This window comes from Schistocerca nitens, chromosome 2 (assembly GCF_023898315.1).
Source record: "Schistocerca nitens isolate TAMUIC-IGC-003100 chromosome 2, iqSchNite1.1, whole genome shotgun sequence".
In the NCBI taxonomy this organism is placed as follows: Eukaryota; Metazoa; Arthropoda; class Insecta; order Orthoptera; family Acrididae; genus Schistocerca; species Schistocerca nitens.
The window spans coordinates 461285108-461310246 of record NC_064615.1 but is presented as its reverse complement, the minus strand read 5'-3'; the positions used below and the strand labels follow the sequence as shown (position 1 = coordinate 461310246).

General features: G+C 46.3%; 1 protein-coding gene across 1 annotated transcript; it reads left to right on the top strand.

The window, feature by feature from the left end:
- Nucleotides 1–65: 65 nt before the first annotated feature.
- Nucleotides 66–19415, top strand: LOC126235092 (toll-like receptor 4; the record flags this gene model as incomplete). The annotated part of the gene is made up of 2 exons (XM_049943825.1): nt 66–558; nt 13049–19415. Coding segments are annotated over 2 exons (2265 nt in total), but the record flags the coding sequence as incomplete, so codon positions are not given.
- Nucleotides 19416–25139: the final 5724 nt, after the last annotated feature.

The window sequence follows — 25139 nt, the reverse complement described above, 5'->3', positions numbered from 1 at the left end:
CGGCCGTGGGCGGCGGCCGGCCGCTGCTGGGGCTGGCGCTGTCGTCGCCCGCGGAGACGCTGCCCGCCGCCACGCTGGCCGCGGAGCCGCTGCGCCGGCTGGAGACGCTGCGGCTGGACGGCTGGCACGGCCTGCGCGCGCTGCCCGGCGCCGCCTTCCGCGGGCTGTCGCGCCTGCGCCGCCTCTCCCTGTCCTTCTGCCCGCGGCTGCGCGCGCTGCCCGCCGACGCCTTCTCCGGCCTGGAGGCGCTGGAGGAGCTGCGCCTCGTGCAGGACGGTTTCTCCAGCCTGGCGCTGGTGGCGGCCGCGCTGTCGCCGCTGGCGCTGCCGTCGCTGCGCGCGCTCGACCTCAGCGAGAACCCGCTGGCCGCCGTGGCCGCCGGCGACCTGGCGCCTCTGGCCGGGTCGCCGCTGCGGGAGCTGCGCCTCGACAGCTGCCAGCTGGACTTCGTGCACAGCGCGGCGCTCAGCCCGCTGCGAAACCTCAGCACGCTCTCCCTCAGCGGGAACGCCCTCAACGAGTCCACGCTCACGGAGCTCGTGTCGGCACTGGTCGAAGGTAGCGACGTACTCTTTCACATAATAGCCACAGTCTACATGATACAAAATTCAAAATATTGTGAAACACCAGACACGAGACTTCTTGACAGTGTGACAGAAGAGAATATTACTCACATCTATGTAACATAGCAACAGGCACTTGTAATTTGAAGCAATGGGACGTGGTTTACCGCAGGGCTCTATTTTACATCTACATCTACATTTATACTCCGCAAGCCACCCAACGGTGTGTGGCGGAGGGCACTTTACGTGCCACTGTCATTACCTCCCTTTTCTGTTCCAGTCGCGTACGGTTCGCGGGAAGAACGACTGCCGGAAAGCCTCCGTGCGCGCTCGAATCTATCTAATTTTACATTCGTGATCTCCTCGGGAGGTATAAGTAGGGGGAAGCAATCTATTCGATACCTCATCCAGAAACGCATCCTCTCGAAACCTGGACAGCAAGCTACACCGCGATGCAGAGCGCCTGTCTTGCAGAGTCTGCCACTTGAGTTTCAAAAATGGCTCTGAGCACTATCGGACTTAACTGCTGTGGCCATCACTCTCCTAGAACTTAGAACTACTTAAACCTAACTAACCTAAGGACACCACACACATCCATGCCCGAGGAAGGATTCGAACCTGCGACCGTAGCGGTCCACATAAGTTTGCTAAACATCTCCGTAACGCTATCACGCTTATCAAATACCCCTGTGACGAAACGCGCCGCTCTTCTTCGGATCTTCTCCATCTCCTCCGTCAACCCGATCTGGTATGGATCCCACACTGATGACCAATACTCAAGTATAGGTCGAACGAGTGTTTTGTAAGCCTCCTCCTTTGTTGATGGGCTACATTTCCTAAGGACTCTCCCAATGAATCTCAACCTGGTACCCGCCTTACCAACAATTAATTTTATATGATCATTCCACTTCAAATCGTTCCGCAAGCATACTCCCAGATATTTTACAGAAGTAAACCAATGTTTGTTCCGCTATCATATAATCATACAATAAAGGATCCTTGTTTCTATGTATTCGCAATACATTACATTTGTCTATGTCAGTTGCCACTCCCTGTGCACCAAGCGCCTATCCCCTGCAGATCTTCCTGCATTTCGCTACAATTTTCTAGTGCTGCAACTTCTCTGTACACTACAGCATCATACGCGAAAAGCCGCATGGAACTTCCGACGCTATCTACTAGGTCATTTATATATATTGCGAAAAGCAATGGTCCCATAACACTCCCCTGTGGCACGCCAGAGGTTACTTTAACGTCTGTAGACCTCTTTGCATAGAGAACAACATGCTGTATTGTTTTTGCTAAAAACTCTTCAATCCAGCCACACAGCTGGTCTGATATTCCGTAGGCTCTTACTTTGTTTATCAGGCGACAGTGCGGAACTGTATCGAACGCCTTCCAGAAGTCAAGGAAAATAGCATCTACCTGGGAGCCTGTATCTAATATTTTCTGGGTCTCATGAACAAATAAAGCGAGTTGGGTCTCACATGATCGCTGTTTCCGGAATCCATGCCGGCCGTAGTGGCCGTGCGGTTAAAGGCGCTGCAGTCTGGAACAGCAAGGCCGCTACGGTCGCAGGTTCGAATCCTGCCTCGGGCATGGATGTTTGTGATGTCCTTAGGTTAGTTAGGTTTAACTAGTTCTAAGTTCTAGGGGACTAATAACCTCAGCAGTTGAGTCCCATAGTGCTCAGAGCCATTTGAACCATTTGAACCGGAATCCATGTTGATTCCTACAGAGTAGATTCTGGGTTTCCAGAAACGACATGATACGCGAGCAAAAAACGTTCTAAAATTCTACAACAGATCGACGTGAGAGATATAGGTCTATAGTTTTGCGCATCTGATCAACGACCCTTCTTGAACACTGGGACTACCTGTGCTCTTTTCCAATCATTTGGAACCTTCCGTTCCTCTAGAGACTTGCGGTACACAGCTGTTAGAAGGGGGGCAAGTTCTTTCGCGTACTCTGTGTAGAATCGAATTGGTAACCCGTCAGGTCCAGTGGACTTTCCTCTGTTGAGTGATTCCAGTTGCTTTTCTATTCCTTGGACACTTATTTTGATGTCAGCCATTTTTTCGTTTGTGCGACGATTTAGAGAAGAAACTGCAGTGCCTTGTGTTTGTGATATCCACTAAGGCGACAAAAGTCAGGGGACTGCGATATAAACACATACAGACTGCGGTAGTACAGTGTACACAAGGCATAAATGCTGTGTACTGGCGGAACTGTCATTGTACTCGGGTGATTCATGTGAAAAGATATCTGTCGTGATTGTGGCCGCATGACAGGAATTAAAAAGCTCTGAACATCGAATGGTAGTTGGAGCTAAAAGCATGGGGCATTTCATTTCGGAAATCTTTAGGGAATTCAAATTCAGAGATCCGCAGTGTCAAAAGTGTGCCGAGAATCCCAAATTGCACGTATTACTAGAATGAAATTTTCACTCTACAGCGGAGTGTGCGCTGATATGAAACTTCCTGGCAGATTAAAACTGTGTGCCGGTCCGAGACTCGAACTCGGGTCCTTTGCCTTTCGCGGGCAAGTGCTCTACCGACTGAGCTACCGAAGCACGACTCACGCCCACTCCTCACAGCTTTCGTTCCACCCGTACCTCGTCTCCTACCTTCCAAACTTCACATAAGCTCTCCTGCGAACCTTGCAGAATTAGCACTCCTGGAAGAAAGGATATTGCAGAGACATGGCTTAGCCACAGCTTGGGGGATGTTTCTAGAATGAAATTCTTCTGTGAAGTTTGGATCGTAGGAGACGAGGTACTGGCGGAATTAAAGCTGTGAGGAGGGGGGTGAGTCGTGCTTCGGTATCTCAGTCGGTAGAGCACTTGCCCGCGAAGGGCAAAGGTCCCGAGTTCGAGTCTCGGTCCGGCACACAGTTTTAATGTGCAGGTATTACTTCTCACCACAGACAACGACTTCACTTAACGACCGAGAGTAGTGCCGTTTCCGTAGAGTTGCCAGCGCTAGCAGGTAAGCAACACTGTGAAATAACCGCAGAAATCAATGTGAGACATACGGCGGATGTATCTATTAAGACAGTAGCGAAATTTAGGATTAATCGGCTATGACAGTATACGACCGACACGATTGCCTTTGCTAACAACACGATATCGCCTGCAGAGAGACTCCTGGGCTCGTGACAAAGAATACTAAACTAATGGAAAATCGTGGCCTGGTCAGATAAGTCCCTGTTTCAGTTGGTTTGAGCTGATGGCAGGCTTCGAGTGTGCCGCAGACCCCACGAAGCTGTGGGCCCAGTTTGACAACAAGGCACTGTGCAAGCTGGTGGTGGCTCCATAATGGTGTGGGCCGTGTGTACATGGAATGGACTGGGTCCTCTGATCCAACTGAAAAGATCATTGACTGGAGATGGTCATGTTCGGCTACACGGAGACCATTTGTAGCCATTCACGGACTTCATGATCCCTAACAACGATCGAACTTTTGTGGATGGCAATGCTCCATCTCACCTGGCCCAGGTGTTCGCTATTGGTTTGAAGAACATTTTGGACAGTTTCAGCGAATGATTTGGCCACCCTGATCGCCCGACGTGAATTTCACCGAACATTTGAGGAATATAATCGAGAGATCAATTCATGCGCAAAATACTGTACCTGCAACACTTCCGCAGTTATGGACGGCTATAGACGCAGAATGGCTCAATATTTCTGCATGGGGCTTCTAACGACTTGTTGAATCCATGCCACGCTGAGTTGCTGCACTACGCTGGGCAAGAGGATGTCTTACGAGTTATTAGGAGGTTTCACATGACTTGCAGGTCAGTGTAAATCGTCATAGTGTATCTCATACAAAAGTCAAAATCTTCAGAAATACTAGACACGGCAAGTTCATGGGTTTCAACTTATCTGCATGACAGGAAGAAGAGGATATTAGTTCCATGTGTGCAACACAGCAACAGCAATCATAATTTTAAGCAATCAGACTTTGTTTATCACAGGGATCTGTGTAGTGTCCTTGCGTTTGTGATACATGATCTTCGACTTGCACTATCAGAAGGGGCAGTTTTGTCCTTGTTGCAGCAGATACATGTATAGAAATAAAAGGTAATACCAGGACCTTCAGTTTAAACTTCCATGCTGAGAAGCCGTGATAGATATATAAAATCTAGCTGCTGTTGTTGCGCCCCATCTAAGCGTGTGGGAGACATTCCGAAGATAAATTGGCAATATGCCTCCCAAATCTGGGGATTGAAAGTCAAGGAATAGAATTTGTATATTGACAACGGCTTCTCAGCCCAGAAATGAAGTAACCGATGCCTTTGCAGGAAACAGAGTCTAAGGGTTAGTCGCAGAAAACTGTGGCCAGTTCCCGGGGAAGCATATCCAGGACACTGTGACTTGTTTGATTCCCTTCGCAATTCTTCTGGTACTTTGGACTACTGAACACCATGTCCCATCGTCCTATTCCTTCCTCTCCTCAGTGTTTGCCAAATGTTTGTTTCTTCGCCGATTCTGTGGAGATCCTCCTCGTTCCTTTTCTTAACAGTCCATGTGATTTTCAACCTCCTTCTGTAGCACCACATTCGATTCTCCTCTGTTCCGGTTTCCCCACTGTTCGTGATTCACTGTCAGGCAATGTTGTGCTCCAAACATACAGACTCGAAACTTCTTCCTCAAATTAGGGCCATGTTTGTTACCACTAGATATCTCTATTTTCCTTGGCTAACGCAATCTTTGCCAGTGCTCGTCTACTTCTTATATCCTCCTTTCTCCCTCCGTCATTGGTTATTTTGCTTTCTAGGTACCATAAATACTTAACTTCTTTTATTTCATGATCACCTGTTTCGATGTTACGCTTTTCACTATTCTCATTTCTGCTACTTATTTTCGTCTTTCTTCGATTTACTCTCAGTCCCTATTCTACGTTTATTAGACCGTTCCTTCTTCTCAACACATTTTGAAATTCTTCACCTTCACTGGGGATAGAAACGTCATTAGCGAATCTTAGCATTGATATCCTTTCGCCCTGAATTATAATCCCACTCTCGAACTTTTCTTTTAAATCAGTTAATGCTTTCTCTGAATATGGATTGAATAGTAGAGGCGAGAGACTGCATCCCTGGTTTACAGCCTTCTTAATCCGAACACTTCTTTCTTGGTCTTACAGTCTTATTGTTCCATTGTTCCCTGTTGGTTCTTGTTCATATTGCATATCACCTTCTTTCCCTGTAGCTTACTCCTGCTTTTCTCAGAATTTCGAACATCTTTCACTCTTCACATTGTCAAAAGCTTTTTCGAGATCAAATGCTATGAGCATGTCTTCGTTCTTCTTCAGCCTTGATTCCATATTCAAGCGCAATTTCAGATCTGCCTCTTGGTGCCTTTGCTTCTCCTAGTCAAACTAGCAGTCGTCTAATAGATACTCAATTGTCTTTCCCATTTATCTGTACGTTGTTCTTGTCAGCAGCTTCAGTGCATGAGTTGTTAAGCTGATTGTGAGATAGTTTCTGCAGGTATCTGCCCTTGCTGTCTTCTAAATTATCTAGATGATATTTTTCCGAAAGACTGATGATACGTCGTCAGTCTCATACATTATCTATACCAACATGAATATTCGTTTGATTGTCATGTCCCCCAATGATTTTAGAAATTCCGATGGAATGTTATCTATCCCTTCTACCTCATTTTATTTCAAGTCTTCCACAGCTCTTTTAAATTCTGACTCAAATACGGCATCTTCTTTGTTTTCTTCTGTCAAGCCATCTATCAAGTTTTCTCCCTCATAGAGGCCTTCAAATGAAATCTTTCCACCCATCTGCTGTTTCCTCTACGTTTAACATTGCACTCTTATGTTACTACCCTTTTTTAAATGGAGTTTTCCATATGCTGAGTCAATCCTTCCGACGATCGTTTCCAGGACACGTAATGGAGTATAAAGTTTTTGGACGAAATTCTACCCGTAGAGGAGATAGTGAAGCATCTAGAGGTAACCCTGGATGAGAAACTGGCATGGACTGTTCATGTAAAGAATATACACTGAAGGGCTAAAACAACTGTTATAGGCATACGTACTCAAATACAGGGATATGTAAACAGGCAGAATACGGCGCTGCGATCGGTGACGCTTATGTAAGAGAAAAACTGTCTGACGCAGTGTTTAGATCGGTTATTGCAGACTATCAAGATTTAAGTGAGTTTGAACGTGATGTTACAGTCGGCGTAAGAGCGATAGGACACAGCATCTCCGAGACAGCTATAAAATGGGGATTTTCCCGTGCGGCTATTTCACGAGTGTACCGTGAATATCAGGAATCCGGTAAAACATCAAATCTGTGACATTGCTACTGCCGGAAAAAGATCCTGCAAGAACGGAACCAACAACGACTGAGGAGAATCGTTCAGCGTAGCAGAAGTGCAACCATTTCGCAAATTGGTGCAGATTTCAATGCTGGATCATCAACAAGTGTCAACATACGAACCATTCAACGAAGCGCCATCGATATGGGCTTCTGGAGCGGAAGGTCCATGACACAAAGCTTTACGCCTCGTCATGGCCCGTCAGCGGCGACATTGGACTATTGATGACTGGAAACATGTTGCCTGGTCGGACGAATCTCTTTTCATATTGTATCGAGAGAATGGTCGTGCACGGACATGGAGACAACCTCATGAATCCATGGACCCTGCGTGTCAGCAGGGGACTGTTCAAGCTTTTGGAAGCTCTGTAATGGTATGTTTCGTGTGCAGTTGGAGTGATATGGAATCCCTGATACGTCTAGATACGATTCTGACAAGTGACAATTACTTACGCATCGTGTCTGATCACCTGCGTCCATTCATGTTCATTGTGCATTCCGACGGACTTGGGAAATTCCAGCAGTATATAGCAACACCCCACACGTCCAGAATTGCTCTTCTGAGTTTAAACACTTCCGATGGCCAACAAACACCCGAGGCATGAACATTATTGATCATTCTGGGGTGCCTTGCAACGTGCTGTTCAGATAAGATCTCCACCCCCTCTTACTCTTAGAGATTTATGGATCGAGTTTTATGTACGTGGGTGCCCGTCACGTGCAAGGAATACGTTCATGAAGATTGTGTGTTCTTATGCTTCGAAAATGTTGATTCTTTTGTTACCTGTAATGTGACAAATCAGATTACACTACCAGTTTAACTGAAATTTTCGTACTTAATTTTCTATTTGTTTTGCTTCCTTAAACATTTTATTCACCACTACTACTTATGTACTAAAATAAGTCACATTCAGTTAGATTACTTCGTTACAACAGTATAACAACGTTTAATTTGATAGTGTCGTTCACTATCTAGTCCCATAATAATTTAATAGCATGTGCCATGTTACATATACCCAATAGCCCTTAATTAAGATGCACGATTTTCATAAGGCCACCTTGATGATCAAATTTTAACTATTTACGACAGTAAAATTACGCAGTTCTTTTTTCTCCTTTCTTCCCCGTAATAAAAAATTAATTTACCAACTGCGACATGGTCGCGTATACAAACAGTGATCCAATACTGTCAAATGTTTTTTATTCCAGTCTTTGATCACAATATGAATTCTTTAGACGATGACCGGTTTCAGTCCGTAATGACCATCCTCAGATCTATAATATACAAATATACACACCTAGTGAGAAGTGTGTCTTTCAACATAATACAGCAATACGTATCACAATATACTATCAAACAATCAGGGAGACGTACAGAATATATGGTAAAACATACCTTTTTTACACCATGTCCTAAACTGATAAGGTCATAATGGCATCATCAAAACTTATAAATATAATCAGCATAGCATCGTCATATAGATCTAAAATAAGGTGTAGAATAAGCCGCATCGTCCACAGAGTCATTATTGCAACTGGCTACTGAAGTACAGTAGCTACCAGAAATCTGTTTGCCTACATCATCCCTAGATGTCGCTACTGTCGGCTTAGATGTAGTCATCATTTACGCACAAAACATAATCTGATAAAAACACATTATGTAAAATACATGTAGCAAACTTTTAAAATTGTTAAGTATCATAGAAACTAAATTGTGATACATTAAAAGACGAATACAGTTACCCATATAAATTTATTAAAAGGAATATGAATAGAATAGGACCGATCCTTGTTATGGTGAATTTACGGTCAACAATTAATATACGTATTACACAGCCTGTAGCAACCTATAAATTGGCTATGAAAGATAAAATGTCTATATGACAGCTGAAAAAAGGACAGATCAATGACCCTCTGTTGGGTCGGCCGCCAGGATGTTATTTAGGTGTGCACCGATCTTAAGAACTTAACCACTACATATTGCTGTATTATGTTGAAAGACACACTGCTCACTAGGCGTATATATTTGTATATTATAGATCTCAGGATGGTCATTACGGACTGAAATCGGTCATCGCCTAAAGAATTCATATTGTGATCAAATACTGGATTAAAAAACATTTGAAAATAAATTTACCTTCTAATACTGCCGATAACGCTAGCTTAAATGTCCGAATTAAAAATACAGAAACTGCTAAAACGTAAGCTGGCCTTAATTGGGACGGACGAAATAGCAGTGCCTGTGTTATTAAGAAGTACGATATAACGTTGCTTCGGACATGCATGCATGTCTCTTTTTCGCAGTGCCAGGCCATCGACTCTCAATAAATACATACGATTGCAGGTTGTGACATAAGGGCGACAAAAAAAGGGAAGTTTAGGACTGACCGCGATGGTTGTACTGTATAGCCGAAGCGGTTAAGGCGACAGCTGGCGTAAAGTGGGAAATACGGGCCGGGGTCCCAGTCCGGCACAAATTTTCATGTCGACATTCTAATGCAAAGCCGAATTTGGTTATATTCGTAATTTCGATTGCATTTCCTGCATTAATTAATACGCCTACATTAATAAGAAAATTAACAAATCTCATTTTTGTTTAACGGCCTTGCCACAGTGGATACACTGTTTCCCGTGAGAGCACCGAAGGTAAGCGCTGTCGGGCGTGGTCGGCACTTGGATCTACATCTACATCCATACTCCTCAAACCACATGACGGTGTTTGGCGGAGGGTACCTTGAGCACCTCTTTCGGTTCTCCCTTCTATTCCAGTCTCGAATTGTTCGTGGCAAGAAGGATTGTCGGTATGCCTCTGTGTGGGCTCTAATCTCTCTGATTTTATCCTCATGGTCTCTTCGCGAGATATACGTAGGAGGGAGGAATATACTGCTTGACTCCTAGGTGAAGGTATGTTCTCGAAACTTCAACAAATGCCCGCACCGAGCTACTGAGCGTCTCTCCTGCAGAGTCTTCCACTGGAGTTTATCTATCATCTCCGTAACGCTTTTGCGATTACTAAATGATCTTGTAATGAAGCGCGCTGCTCTCCATTGGATCTTCACCATCTCTTCTACCAACCCTATCTGGCACGGATCGCACACCGCTGAGCAATATTCAAGCAGTGGGCAAACAAGCGCACTGTAACCTACTTCCTTTGTTTTCGGATTGCATTTCCTTAGGATTCTTCCAATGAATCTCAGTCTTGCATCTGCTTTACCGACGATCAACTTTATATGATCATTCCATTTTAAATTACTCCTAACGCGTACTCCCAGATAATTTATGGAATTAACTGCTTCCAGTTGCTGACCTGCTATATTGTAGCTAAATGATAAGGGATCTTTCTTTCTATGTATTCGCAGCACATTACACTTGTCTACATTGAGATTCAATTGCCATTCCCTGCACCATGCGTCAATTCGCTGCAGATCCTCCTGCATTTCAGTACAATTTTCCATTGTTACAACCTCTCGATATACCACAGCATCATCCGCAAAAAGCCTCAGTGAACTTCCGATGTCATCCACAAGGTCATTTATGTATATTGTGAATAGCAACGGTCCTACGACACTCCCCTGCGGCACACCTGAAATCACTCTTACTTCGGAAGACTTCTGTCCATTGAGAATGACATGTTGCGTTCTGTTATCTAGGAACTCTTCAATCCAATCACACAATTGGTCTGATAGTCCATATGCTCTTACTTTGTTCATTAAACGACTGTGGGGAACTGTATCGAACGCCTTGCGGAAGTCAAGAAACACGGCATCTACCTGGGAACGTGTCTATGGCCCTCTGAGTCTCATGGACGAATAGCGCGAGCTGGTTTTCACACGATCGTCTTTTTCGAAACCCATTCTGATTCCTACAGAGCCCGCATCTCGTGGTCATGCGGTAGCGTTCTCGCTTCCCACGCCCGGGTTCCCGGGTTCGATTCCCGGCGGGGTCAGGGATTTTCTCTGCCTCGTGATGGCTGGGTGTTGTGTGCTGTCCTTAGGTTAGTTAGGTTTAAGTAGTTCTAAGTTCTAGGGGACTGATGACCATAGATGTTAAGTCCCATAGTGCTCAGAGCCATTTGAACCATTCCTACAGAGTAGATTTCTGGTTTCCAGAGAAGTCATTACACTCGAACATAATACGTGTTCCAAAATTCTACAACTGATCGACGTTAGAGATAAGGTCTATAGTTCTGCACATCTGTTCGACGTCCCTTCTTGAAAACGGGTATTACCTGTGCCCTTTTCCAATCCTTTGGAACGCTACGCTCTTCTAGAGACCTACGGTACACCGCTGCAAGAAGGGGGGCAAGTTCCTTCGCGTACTCTGTGTAAAATGGAACTACTATCCCATCAGGTACACTGGCCTTTCCTCTTTTGAGCGATATTAATTGTTTCTCTATCCCCCTGTCGTCTGTTTCGATATCTACCAGTTTGTCATCTATGCGACAATCTAGAGAAGGAACTACAGTGCAGTCTTCCTGGGTGACCATCCAGGCCGCCATGCGCTGTTGCCATTTTTCGGGGTGCACTCAGCCTCGTGATGCCAATTGAAGAGCTACTCGACCGAATAGTAGCGGCTTCGGTCAAGAGTACCATCATAACGACCGGGAGAACGATGTGCTGACCCCACACCCCTTCTACCCGCATCCTCCTTGAGGATGACACGGCGGTCGGATGGTCCCGGTAGGCCACTTGTGGCCTGAATACGGAGTGACTTCATTTAGTGGAGTCGACGGCCTTTTCAGAGCCTAGAAAAAGAATGTGAAGACTAGTGACGAATTCATTTGACCGTTTATATTATCTATAGACGAACGATTACTTCTAAAATCAGCTTGCTGCTTTTTTATCTGTAGTTCAAGTTGCACCTTGATTTTGTTAAGGATTCTTCTCGCCAAAACTTCGCTTGAAATCATAAGCAAGGTGAATCCCCTCCAGTTAAGATTGTCGGAGTTGTGTTCTTTTTTTGGGAAATTTTGTGAGGAATCCTCTCCACTCCCGTGGCATACTCTCCAAATTCCAGATCTTTATCAAAAGAGGACGGAGAAGATTAGTGGCTATGTCTGGGTCAGTAATCAGAAGATCTGATGCAATGTTCTCTGCCCATGGGGCCTTTCCATTCTTTACCTGCTTGATTGTTGTCTTGATCTCATCGTTTGAGGATGGCTCCAAAGTAATTGGGAGCTGTAGTTAGGAGCTCCAACGTCAGGCACGTAATGGGGCCCATTAGGAAAATGGCTGCCAAGGAGGGGAAGGAAGCGAGTGTGCACTCCGTGTGCATGCCGGGGGAGCCATTCCGGATGTGGAAAGAGTGCTTCCGGCTGCCATGAAGTGTACGGGCTGCAGCCAACTACAGGTGGTGGTCCATGTCGGTACCATTGACGTGTGAGACTTTGGGTCGGAGGAGATTCTCTCTGGTTTCAGGCGGCTAGCGGAAATGGTAAAGACTGCCAGTCTTGCTTCAGAGATTAAGGCGGAGCTCACCATCTACAGCATTGTCGGCAGAACCGACTGTGGTCCTTTGGTGCAGAGCCAAATGTAGGGTCTCAATCAGAGGTTCACTCGGTTCTGTGACCGTATAGGCTGCAGATTCCTTGACTTGCGCCATCGGGTGGTGGGTTTCCGGGTTCCGCTTTAAAGGTCAGGAGTTCATTAGGCACAGATTCGAATGGTTCAAATGGCTCTGAGCACTATGGGACTTAACATCTATGGTCATCAGTCCCCTAGAACTTAGAACTACTTAAACCTAACTAACCTAAGGTCATCACACAACACCCAGTCATCACGAGGCAAAGAAAATCCCTGACCCCGCCGGGAATCGAACCCGGGAACCCAGGCGCGTTGGAGACACAGGAAGCGGCTAGCAGGGGCATGGGTAGCAGGGGCTGTGTGGAAGGGACTGGGCGTTTTTTTATGTTAGATGGTCTCAGGAAACCAGAGAGAGGGCGTCCTTCTAAAAGGGGGTAGGTAAAACACAGTAAGGTAGTTGTAGAAACGATCGGTATTGCAGTTGTGGCCACTCGTGGCCTGAAGACGGAGTTCTTTCATTTTTGTTTAACGTTTCGGGGCATTTGTCGAGTTTTCAACCTTTCTTATGTGACACAGTTCATCGATCAGTGTCGTGCAGAACTCTGAAAGACGCGTGTGCCGGACTTGCAGGCAACTCGTCGCTGCGCGTGCTGGAGTTGTCGGGCGCGGGCTTCCAGAAGCGGCCGCCGGCGGAGCTGCTGTCGGCGGTGGGCCGTTCGGGCGTGACGAACCTGTCGCTGGCGGGCAACCGCTTCCAGACGCTGTCGGCGGGCGCGTTCCCCGGCATGCCGCGGCTGCGCCACCTCGACCTGCGCGACGTGGCCGCCGTGTCGGTGCAGGAGGGCGCGCTCCACCCCGCGCTGCTGCCCCGCCTGCAGACGCTGCTGCTCGGCGGCAACAGCCTGCCCGGCGCCTCGGCCGGCTGCCTGCTGCCGCAGCTGCGCTCGCTCGACCTCTCCGCCAACTCGCGCGAGAAGCCGTCCCCGTCCGTCTTCGCCCTCGGCGAGAACAGCTTCGCCCACATGCACAACCTCTCCTACCTCAACCTGTCCTACAATAACATACACTTCCTGCTGAAAGACACGTTCGGTGGCCTCACCAACCTGGACGAGGAACTCTCCCTAAAGCACGGCCACATTTCTAGGATCGAGGTGGGTGCCTTCCACGACCTGAACAAACTGCGCTTCTTGACACTGGAAGACAACCGCCTGTCGAGAACGAATCTCACGGCGGGAGTGTTCAGAGGACTGGACAGCCTCGAAGTACTCCTGTTGGGGAACTGCGGTATCACGCACCTCGCCGGCGACCCGAGTGTGTTCGTCCACCTCGTGAGTCTGCAGTACCTGAGCCTGGAGCGAAACGCTATACACAGCATCAGTGGCGCCGTTTTCGCGCCCCTCACGAATTTACTGGGAATAGATTTGTCCCACAACGAGCTAGAGTCGTGGAAGAGGGGACGGGTGTTCGACAACAATACGAGGCTGGACACTGTGCTGCTCTCGTTTAACAGGATGACGTACCTATCTCCCGCCATGCTGGACGACTTCTCCGGTCGGGCGCGCGTGGAGTTGGGGGACAACCCGTTCATCTGCTACGCGCCGCTGTACAAGAACGTCAGGGAGTGGCTGAGCGCTAACGGGGGCAGTGCAGGGAACTTGAGTGGCGAGGCGGCTCCCGCGTGCTACTCTCCGGACGCGTGGCGCGACCGCAACCTCTCGCAGTTCTTGCAGGCGCTGCTGGACGGGACCGCCGCGCCGGTGAAGCCCTCCGCTTGGTGGCCCGGCGCTGTCGGCGGCTCCCTCCTGGTGCTGGTGCTGCTGGTGGCCGCCGTCTGCTACAACCAGCGCGCCTACCTCCGCTACTGGCTCTTCCTGGCGCGCACCGACCTCCTGGGCCGGTCGTGCGCCGGCCGCTCCGACCGCGCCCTGCAGTCGTACACCAACTACCAGTACGACGCCTTCGTGTCGTACAGCAGCGAGGACCGCAACTTCGTGGTGCGGCTCGTGGCGATGCTCGAGAACTACGAGCCGTTCCTCAAGCTGTGCGTGTTCGAGCGCGACTTCCAGGTGGGGTCGGCCATCTCGGAGTGCGTGCTGCAGTCGGTGGCGCTGAGTCGGCGCACCCTGCTCGTCGTGAGCGACGCGTTCGCGCGCTCGCAGTGGTGCCGCTGGGAGGCGACGCTGGCGCAGCACCAGCGCATCTTCGGCGACGAGGGCGCGCTCGTCATCGTCAAGCTGGGCGAGGTGCCGGGCGCGCACCTCACGCCCACGCTGCGCCACCTGCTGCGCACGCGCCTCTACCTCGAGTGGGACCCCGAGCCCGGCAAGCAGCGCCTCTTCTGGCAGAAGCTGCGCGCCGCGCTTTCCCCACCCGCCATCTCCGTCAAGGCTGGCGACCAGTGACGTCGCGACGTCTCTCTGTCCACCGAGGACTCGCGGGCCGCTTGGACGGAGTACCTTCTCGATCAACTGCCTTCTCTGATCTGTGTAGTAGTGCTCATATCAAGGGTACTCTTTCATCACGTTCCTCGGAATTGTACATAGGTTCGCCCTCTCACTCCACCAAGTACTGACCATTCCGTAATGGCCAGTCACGATCTCAATAAATTCCTCGATGAAGAGACATCGACCACGGATTAGACTCTCCTACAGCATTCTTCATATTTTCGTCATTTTCGCGATTCCTCATTTCATATTTTCGTATTTGAGATCTAGACCACCCCTTCGATCCTGGTCCGACGGAGCTTCTCAGGACCTAGCTAACACATCTTCCTTCACTTGTGTTTCTTTCGCTGAGCCGCAGTGTCGATTGCACCAAAATTTCTTCACGACTGATTTCAGCCCTTGGCCATTTTCACGGTTTTTCAACTGATTAACAGCAGTCCCAGCAGTCCCTCTGTCTCTTGCAGTGCGCCAGACGCACAGACAGCGGTAGTTTGAGTGTATGTGGTGCAACTAATAAAAATAAATGTCGTGTGACTTGGTCCTCCCGTCGGGTAGACCGTTCGCCGGGTGCAAGTCTTTTGATTTGACGCCACTTCGGCGACTTGCGCGTCGATGGGGATGAAATGATGATGATTAGGACAACACATCACCCAGTCCCTGAGCAGAGAAAAATCTCCGACCCAGCCGGGAATCGAACTCGGGCCCTTAGGATTGACATTATGTCGCGCTGACCGCTTTTTTTATTTTTTATTATTTTAACCGCCTAAAAAGAACATCCAGGCTGGCCGGCACACCGGCCCTCTTCGTGAATCCGCCGGGCGGATTCGATCCGGGGCCGGCGCGCCTAGCCGAGTCCAGGAACCATAGCGTTAACGTGCTTTTTTTTTAAGTGCTCTACCATCTTTTTTTATTGGGTAACAATAGCAAACATAAACTGCTGCTAGCATTTTTTTTTATATAAGACGATGACCTTTAGAAAATAAAATATTTCTGGGAAACGTAAATAAGTGGGCTTTTTTTACATAATAGTAAAAAAAAACCTGCTTCTGTCAGTACAAAACAATAACGGTCAACAATCCTCTTTTGGGCGCGTACCTCGCTAATCCCGTTATACCTCTCGTTGGTGTCGCGAACGTCTTCACGTGTGGTTGTGGATCCTCTCCACTGTCCTGGTCCTTTCTTGTTCTGATACTTATAATCAATAATTACATTCTCCTACCCGGGACACCCCAACTGGGTGGGGGATCAAGCAAGGCACTCCCTAAAACATTTGCGTAATATGTTCGATATCTCGGATGTCTCATAAGCTGTGAGTGATGATCTTGTAGTAAGGCCCAAAAGTCGAGCACATTCTTACTGCCGTCTCGGAAAAGATAACGCACAGTCAAATCTCGAATCAAGGTCACTGCGTTTGTCTTTGTTCGGGGATAATATATCCTATCTGGGAGAAGTAGTATCCGTGGTTCTATTGCTTGCGGCCCCACCCGAAGGAGGAAGGCGATCATTTTTTTGACCAAACACCATACGTCCGCCGAAGGTCCGCATATCAGGCGATGCTCCTCTGTGTCTATAACATTGCACTGCGGACACAGTGGCTCGTCCGCCATATGAATTGTATGCAACCTGGAACGAGTCACGTATTTCCCATTTACCACCTGATACCACAGTGCGCGCGTTCCCGTATCAAGGTGTGGGTGGTGCACTGTACGCCATACCACTGACCACGTAACTGTTGGTTGGCGGCTCTCTACGGCATTATTCGGCCGTCGTCGAGTCAAGATGTGATATGTATCACGTGTCGTTGCCGTCCTGGTTGTCGGTAGTTCCACATGTGTATAACTGTGTTCCACAGAAAAGGTTCGCATATGGGCAAGCGATGGTGAGATGTGAGACACCGCTACTGGAGCCGAACGTGAAGGTGGAGCGAGTCCGTCTATCAAGGTGCCCGTCAGACTTGTCTAGTGTCGTGTCCACATCTTTATCATTGTGGTTACATAAACAGCCACTGCTCGGTCGCGTACGTGGACTAGTCCAAGACCTCCACGACTACGAGGAAGCGTGAGGGTTTCGTATCCGACCTTAAAAAGCAGACCTGTGCTCACAAAATATCCTAGTGCCGGCAGGATTCGGCGGGCCAACACCACCGGCATAGGAAGAACTTGTGCCACCGCTCAGCTGTCGGGGGCGGGCTGTGGTGCAACTGACAGATGGGCTCCCGTTGTTCATTTGCAAACACTTTAAAATGGCTTAAGAGCTGAAATCAGTCGTGGAGAAATTTTGGGAGACTGTTGCTGCCGGTTGAATAAAAATATTACTGGAGGTTCCGATGTCCAGTTTCCCAGCAAAATATTCGAGACAATAACATTGTAATGACTGTGTTTCAAGTATCTACCGAAGGAAAGACTGAAAATTAGCACAAGGAACATTCAGTAAAGACTGGTACTCATTTTCTAAAAACTCTATTTCAGAGGTTCAGTATTCTGTCCACCCAATGTGATTCGATTCTCCCATCACCGTTGTCGCCCCTGGAAGTCGTGATGAAGGCCGCTCTCGCCTCTAAAACGTTACTGCCAGGGTTTCAATACCTAAAATTCTCATGGTATCACGTGTATCTCTGCTACAATTTGGGTAACGTGAGGCCTGGTATTAGCTGATGAAGCTTCCACCGTCCAACAGATATTTGGTCTTCTTTGGAATGTGGCCCACCATCAGTTTGCTCATAATGTTTTGCTACCGTGCATCACCCTCATCTACAACATACTGTTTCCAATAGCAGCACACACCAACACGATTCTCCTATTCACGTGCGATAAACAGTCGCGGTATCCAGAGTGTACATATTCTAGACATGTGAAAAGGTTCCTTTGAAAGAGTATGAACACTTTCAGAATACCATCAAGCTACCTATTGTTGAGTCGTAGATCGCTGCGAATAATAACGGCCGCAGTACTGACTGTTGTACCTTCAAAGACCGTGAGAGAGACGCCTCTTCCTCTTTGCAATCCGCAACGTTCCCGGCTATTTTTAAAAGCCCTGTGCCAACGAAAACGCACTCTAAGGGACATGGCACACTGACCAAAAGTTGTCTACAACTCGTCGCATATTACAGAACCATTTATGTCCAGACGAACACAAAAAATTGTATCGTGTAAAGCTTCTCACGAAACTCGAACACGTTAAAGTTTTAAAGGCGAGAAAAATGCACATATACTTCGATTCCCTGCTGCACCTCATAGCGAGAGTGCTGGAAGCACGACGGCAGAGTCTATCACGTAGGTTGCTTCGACAGTGATAGGTGGCCCACCTACTCGCTACCCGTGATTCAGAGAGTTAGGAAAGAAAATAGCAACATGAACCCGGCTGAAAAATCATAAACCTGGAAATTTCCAATTTCACCGAGAACACAGAAATATACTCCACGTATTGTGGTATAAATTGTGAGACAATTTGACTTCCAGAATTTTACGTTTATACTGATATTCTGTGTGAATTACCTGTAAATGGAACGGAGCTCTGTGTTCACGTATATAACCGAAGTTTAGAACTTGTCCACTTTTGAAAGAAAAACCTCTGGATTTTGGCCGTATTAAAGTAAATATTTTTTTCTTGTATACTTTACAAAAATCTGTTGTGCGGTTTCAAGGCGTATTTTCCTGGTCAACTTATCTTGTGTTTGTAATTGATTCCACAACGCTAAAAATATTGACTTTAAAAATAGTGCACTTTTCTATCTTTGAAATTAAAATCATTATTGACACAATCTGCTGGATTCTGTGTATCATTTTGCTGTACTCGTATTTACCATGAATCGATTTTTGTGATGTATGGGGAGCAACTGACTTTCTAACAATTATGGAGAAGGCGTGTCCTGAGCAGAAGACTCTTGTATATACTTTTTCTAAATTTGTTTAATCTTTAGGTACTGCTATGATATAGAGTTATGGACATCGATTCGTATGTCAAGTGTCGACCAATTCTTATAAGACTGATAACAATATTTTAAAATACGTTACTCTTACTGTATATGTGCTTGTCGATTTGCTATGTAAATGACACTGCAAAAACTTTGACTTACAATTTAGTTGAGACATGCAGTGACTAGTTATCACACAGCGCCATTTTGAGTGTTGTGTACTGTCTGTGATAAGGAAATGTGACACGGTGCTTTTTTATTACTATTTCTTATGTATACAATTCTGATGATACACTTAGGCTGGATTTAAATGTGCCTTGTCTCCGATATTTCGATGTGACACTTGTTTATTAAACAGTTGCAGGGCAAATTACTATAATTTAAATTGGTTTATAAATCAGAAATGTATTGTGCTAAACATTCCATTTTAAATTTCACGCTTTGACCCAAGTGAAGTTTACAAGCACTACATATAATTCTGATTACAGTTCGTTATTATGATACCAGTAAACTGGACAATGCACTTTTGGTTTGGTTTCGATACATCTCTTCCTATTTCACTGATTCCATAGTGATGTTTTTTTGTGTAAATGGTATGTTACTTTAATAATATGCTGTTATTTAAAAACAAAAGGAGGCAAGAAAGAAAATAAAATGTTTACCTTGCCATGTAATTTTCCTTTCCTCTATTTCACATACTAATATTAAGAAATCGATCTTTAGTTACAAACATAAACTATATCTTCTATTTGTTCATCAAAGTGAAACTTGTGATATCTTGAGATGAGACACTAAAGTTCGGGGACATTTCGTACCATACATAACAAAGCAATATCATAAGAACCAGTACTTTCAAAAAATTCTCTAAAGCTCATATCATCGCAGAGGACGGGAGCCATATAAGAATTTCTGTGCCATAAGGTCCCTCCTGTAAAATAATATACATTCCCTTGATACATGTAGTTTTAGCTATAAATGCAAAGAGTTTTCGATGGGTCGAAGAATACTTTTTCATGCGTGTCCGGGTCGCAACGCCATCGCACTGTTCGCTGTACGCACTGCACCAGTAGCTGTGACGGTCTTATTAAACGCGGAATACGTCACCTCGTTCTTAAGTTCTGAGTTGTCTGACTGGTTTGATGCGGCCCACCACGAATTCCTCTCCTCTTCAACTTGGAGTAGGTTTTGAACCCAACGTCCTCAATTATTTGCAGGATGTAATCCAATCTCTGTCTTCCTCTCCAATTTTTATCCTCTCCATCTCCCTCTAGAACGACTGACATTATTCCTGACGTCCTAACACATCTATAATTCTGTCCCTTCTTATTGTCAGTGTTTTCCATGCTTCTTTCTCGGCTGACTCTGCGTAAAAGCTCCTTATTCCCTATCTTATCAGTCAACCCAATTTTCAACATTCTTCTGTAGCATCACATTTCAGGCGCTTCGATTCTTTTCAGTTCCGGTTTTCCCACAGTCTATGACTCAGTAGCATACAATGCTGTGGTGCAAACGTCTAGTAGAGCGTACGATTGATACCAATAGACTTCTTTTAGCCTGGGACGCATCACTGCCGGCACTGGTCTGATTTTTTACGTCGTCTTTGCTTCGTCCATCATGGGCTATTTTGCTTTCAAGGTAGCAGAATTCCTTACCTTCGCCTACTTCGTGACCACCAATTTTGATGTTAATCTTCTCGCTGTTCTGATTCCTGTTCCTTCCCTTTACTTTCGTCTTTTATTTCGGTTTACTCTCAATCCATATTGTATACTGATTAGACTGCTCATTACATTCCACATATTCTGTAATTATTCTTCACTTTCATTGAGGATTGCAATGCCATCAGTGAGTATATCCTTGGTGCTTTTCACCCTTCAATTTAACCCCAGTCTTCAACCTTTCTTTTATTTCCGTCACTGCTTCGTTGATGTATACATTGAACAGTGATAGCGGAAGAGCGTACCCTTGTCTTACATTCTTTAATCCGAATATTCGCTCTTGTTCTTACACTCTTATTGAATCTCCTTGGTTCTTGTGCGTATTGCACATTAATCGTCGTTTCCTATAACTTATTTCCTTTCTTTTCCAGAATTTCGAACATGTTGCAACATTTTGCATTGTCAACCGCAAAGTCAGTAATTCTTCCTTGATGCCATTATTTTTCCTAAAGCCAAACTTATCGTCATCTAAGCCCGCCCCACTAGCCGCACAGTTTAACACGCTACTTCCCGAGCGGGAAGGCGCGTCGGCCCCCGGCACGAATCCTCCCGGCAGATTAGTGTCGAGGTCCGGTGTGCCGGCCAGCCTGTGGATGACTTTTAAGGCGGTTTTCCGTACACCTCGGCGAATGCGGGCTGGTTCCCTTTATTCCGCCTCAGTTACCCTATGTCGGCGATTGCTGCGCAAACACCGTCTCCATATACGCGTACACCATACTTACTCTACCACGCAACCATTTGGGGTTACACTCGTCTGGTATGAGACGTTCCTGAGGGGGGAGGAGGGTGTGTCCACTGGGGTCCGAACCGCACAATAACATAACCCTGGGTTTGGTGGGGGCCGGCGGTGGAGTGGGTGGACTGCTGTGGTCTGTTGTGGGGTTGTGAACCTCTGAGGGCTACGACGGGACGAAGCCTCTCCGTCATTTCTAGGTCCGCAGCTTAATACACAATACACACAATAGTTATCTAACGGATACTCAGTTTTGTTTTCCATCCATCTGTATATTACTCTTGTCAGCAAGTTGGATGCGTGAAATGCTAGACTGATTGTGTGGTAGTTCTCGCACTTACCTACTCGGCCTACCTTCGGAATTGTGTGGGTGATATTTTTCCGAAACTCTGATAGAAAGTCGCCTGTATAACAGATTCTGCACACTACTAACTTGAATAGTTGTCTGATTCCCACTTGCGCCAATGATTTCAGAAATTCTGATGGAATGTTATCCAGCCCTTCTGACTCTACTTGGTGTTAATACTTCCGCAGCTGTTTTAAATTCTGAGCACCTTTTCCGTATCAACTCCAATTTTTCCTTCTATCACGTCATCAGATAAGTCCTCCCCCTTGTAGAGGCCTTCAGTTTACTCTACTTTTTCCACCTATCCATTCTCGCTTCTGCGTTTAAGAGAGGAATTCCCGTTTCACTCTTAATTTTACCACCCTTACTTTTTATTTCACTGTATGTAGTTCTGACTTTTCTATACCCTGAATCAGTCCTCCCGACGATCAGTTCTTCTTCGATTTCTCCATACTTTTCCTGCAGCCATTTCGTCTTTGCTTCCCTGCACTTCCTATTTATTTCATTCCTGAGTGATTTCTATTTCTGTATTTCTATCTTTCCCTGAACTTTTTTGTTCTTTCTTCATTCGGATGATCAATTGAAATATTTCTCCTGTTACCTTCCCGTTCAACATCTGTGATTCCACCCTTTAGAGATGTCCGCTCCTCTTCAAAAGAACTGCCACTGTAGTATTCGTTACCACATTTAAAGTGAACTTCAGTCAGTTCTCATCATTCCTCATTACTCCAGTATCCCACTTCCTTTGACACAGGTTCTTGCGCTGGTTCCTTAAACTTCAGTTTATTCTTCACTGTCACTAAATTGTGATCTGAGTCAATATTTGCTCCTGGATCGAATATTTATTTTCCTAATCTCTGGCTGACCATGATGTATCCAGTATCTGCGGGCCTTTTCCAAGTATACCTTCTCCTCTTACTCTTATGGTTCTTGAACACAGTATTCGAATAACTAGCTGAATTTTATTGTAGCCTGTTGCTCTTATGCCAGGTATTGGACTTCGATGAAGCTCCACCAGCGCACTCGATTTCGGGCAAGGATCTTCAACTCCGCAAATGGTTTCCCCTCCTTTTTGCCTCTTCGTCCTCCGTCTTCTCCATGATGACCTTGGTTTTTCTCGTTTTCTCTTTATCCTTTGGGTTCAACAGAGAGCTCGTCTCTATAGAGCATCCTGGCTTTTTCGGAGTGTGCGTCCGATTCGCCTCCACTTCTTCTTCTTATATGGAAGATGATACGTTTTTCTCTAGTTCTGTTCCAAAGGTTTGCATTGGATATCACATTTGGCCAGAAGATTTTAACAATTTTTCTAAAACACCTATTGGGGAAGGCTTGCAAACTCTTGGTCATTGTAGGGGTAACGTTCCAAAATTCGCATCTGTATAACAGCACTGCTTTCACGTTTGTTCTAAGTATTCGTCGTTTAGTTGTTACAGAAATATCTCTTGCTCTTCACAATGGATACAGATGGATGAAGCCCCATTCACCTTTCGGATTCTTGCTCTGTCACTGACAGCTGCTCTTCCCCTTCAGTAATTACATCCCAAGGATTGTGAACTCGATTACCTTTTCACTATCCTCATTGTTCAGTCCATATTCCTCGTATCTCTTGTACTGATTTTCATCATCTTCGTCTTGGTGGCATTCACTTTCAGCCCAAGAACCTTGGCTTTACGTTCAGGATCCTGCAGCTTTACTTCCATATCAAGAGGGTTCTGCGAGAGGAGACAGATATCTTCGGCAGACTCAATATCTTCCACTAGCTCAGTCAGTCCCCGCTGTATCCCTCTCTTCTTCTTCTCCACCACTTTTCTTACCACTTCATCTAGCACTAGTAAAAAGATAGTTGGATATAAAATACATCCTTGGCTAGCTCCAGACTTAAATGGAAAGGGCTCCGTAACTTTACCCTCACGGATGACTCCGTATCGCGAACTTTTCCAAAGATTTCCACATGTGACTTCATTTAATGGAGTCGAAGGCCTTTTCAGAGTCTAGGAAAAGAATGTGAAGGCTAGTGACGAATTCATTTGACTGTTGTATAATGACTCTAAGAGTGTTTATTTGATCTGTATAAGAACGATTACTTCTAAAATCGGTTTGCTGCTTTCTTATCTGTAGTTCAACTTGCACCTTGATTTTGTTAAGGATTATTCTCGCCAAAACTTCGCTTGAAATTGTAAGCAAGGTGATTCCCCTCCAGTTAAGATAGTCCATATTCTTTTTTGTGACATTTGGTGAGGAATCCTCTCCACTTCCGTGGCATACTCTCCAAGTTCCAGATCTTTATCAAAAGAGGGCGGAGAAGATCAGTGGCTGTGTCTGGGCCAGTAGTCAGAAGATCTGATGCAATGTTCTCTGAGCCAGGGGCCTTTCCATTCTTTACCTGCTTGATTGTTGTCTTGATCTCATCCTTTGAGGATGGCTCCGAAGTAATTGAGCTGTAGTTAGGAGCTCCAACGTTAGGCGCGTAATGGGGCCCATTACGAACATGGCAGCCAAGGAGGGTAAGAAAGCCAGTGTGCATAACGGGGGGGGGGGGGGGTTAACTCCGGATGTGGAAAGGGTGCTTCCGGATGCCATGATGAGTACGGGGTGCAGTCAACTGTAGGTGGTGACCCATGTCGGTACCAATGACGTGTGTTGCTTTGGATCGGAGGAGATTCTCTCTAGTTTCGGGCGGCCTTGCGAGATTAAGGCGGAGCTCACCGTCTGCAGCATCGTCGACAGAACCGACTGTGGTCCTTTGGTGCAGGGCCGAGTGGAGGGTCTGAATCAGAGGCTCAGGCGGTTCTGTGACCGTGTAGGCTGCAGATTCCTTGACTTGCGCCATCGGGTGGTGGGTTTCCAGGTTCCGCTTAATATGTCAGGAGTCCATTACACACAGGAAGCGGCTACACCGTTAGCGGGGGCTGTGTGGAAGGGACTGGGCGGTTTTTTTGGTTAGATGGTCTCAGGAAACCAGAGAAAGGGCGTCCGTCTAAAACGAGGCAGGTAAAACACGGTAAGGTAGTTGTTGAAACGATCGGTATTGTAGTTGTAAACTGTCGTAGCTGTGTTGGGAAAGAATCAGAGCCCCAAGCCCTAATAGAGAGCACTGAAGCTCAAATAGTTTTAGATATGGGAAGCTGGCTAAAGCCGGAAATAAGTTCATCCGTAATTTTTCCAAACAACCTAACAGTGTTCAGAAAGGATAGTTGGTGGTGTAGTACTTATTGCTGTCAGAAGTAGTTTACCTTGTAGTGGAATTGAATTAGGTAGTTCCTGCGAAATAGTACTGGTAGAGGTTATACTTGACAATCGGACTAAACTGTTAACTGGATCGTTTTACCGAGGCCCGGACTCAGAAGACAGTTGCTAAACAGTTCAAAGAAAACTTGAGTCTAATTTTAAATAGGTAGTTCACGGATATAATTATAGTCGGTGGCGACTTCAATCTACCCTCGAAATGCTGGCAAAGTTATACGTTTAAAGCCGACGGCAGGCACAAAACGTCATCCGAAATTGTACTGAATGCTTTCTCAGAAAATTATTTTCAACAAGTAGTTCATGAGCCCACTCGAAGCGTAAATT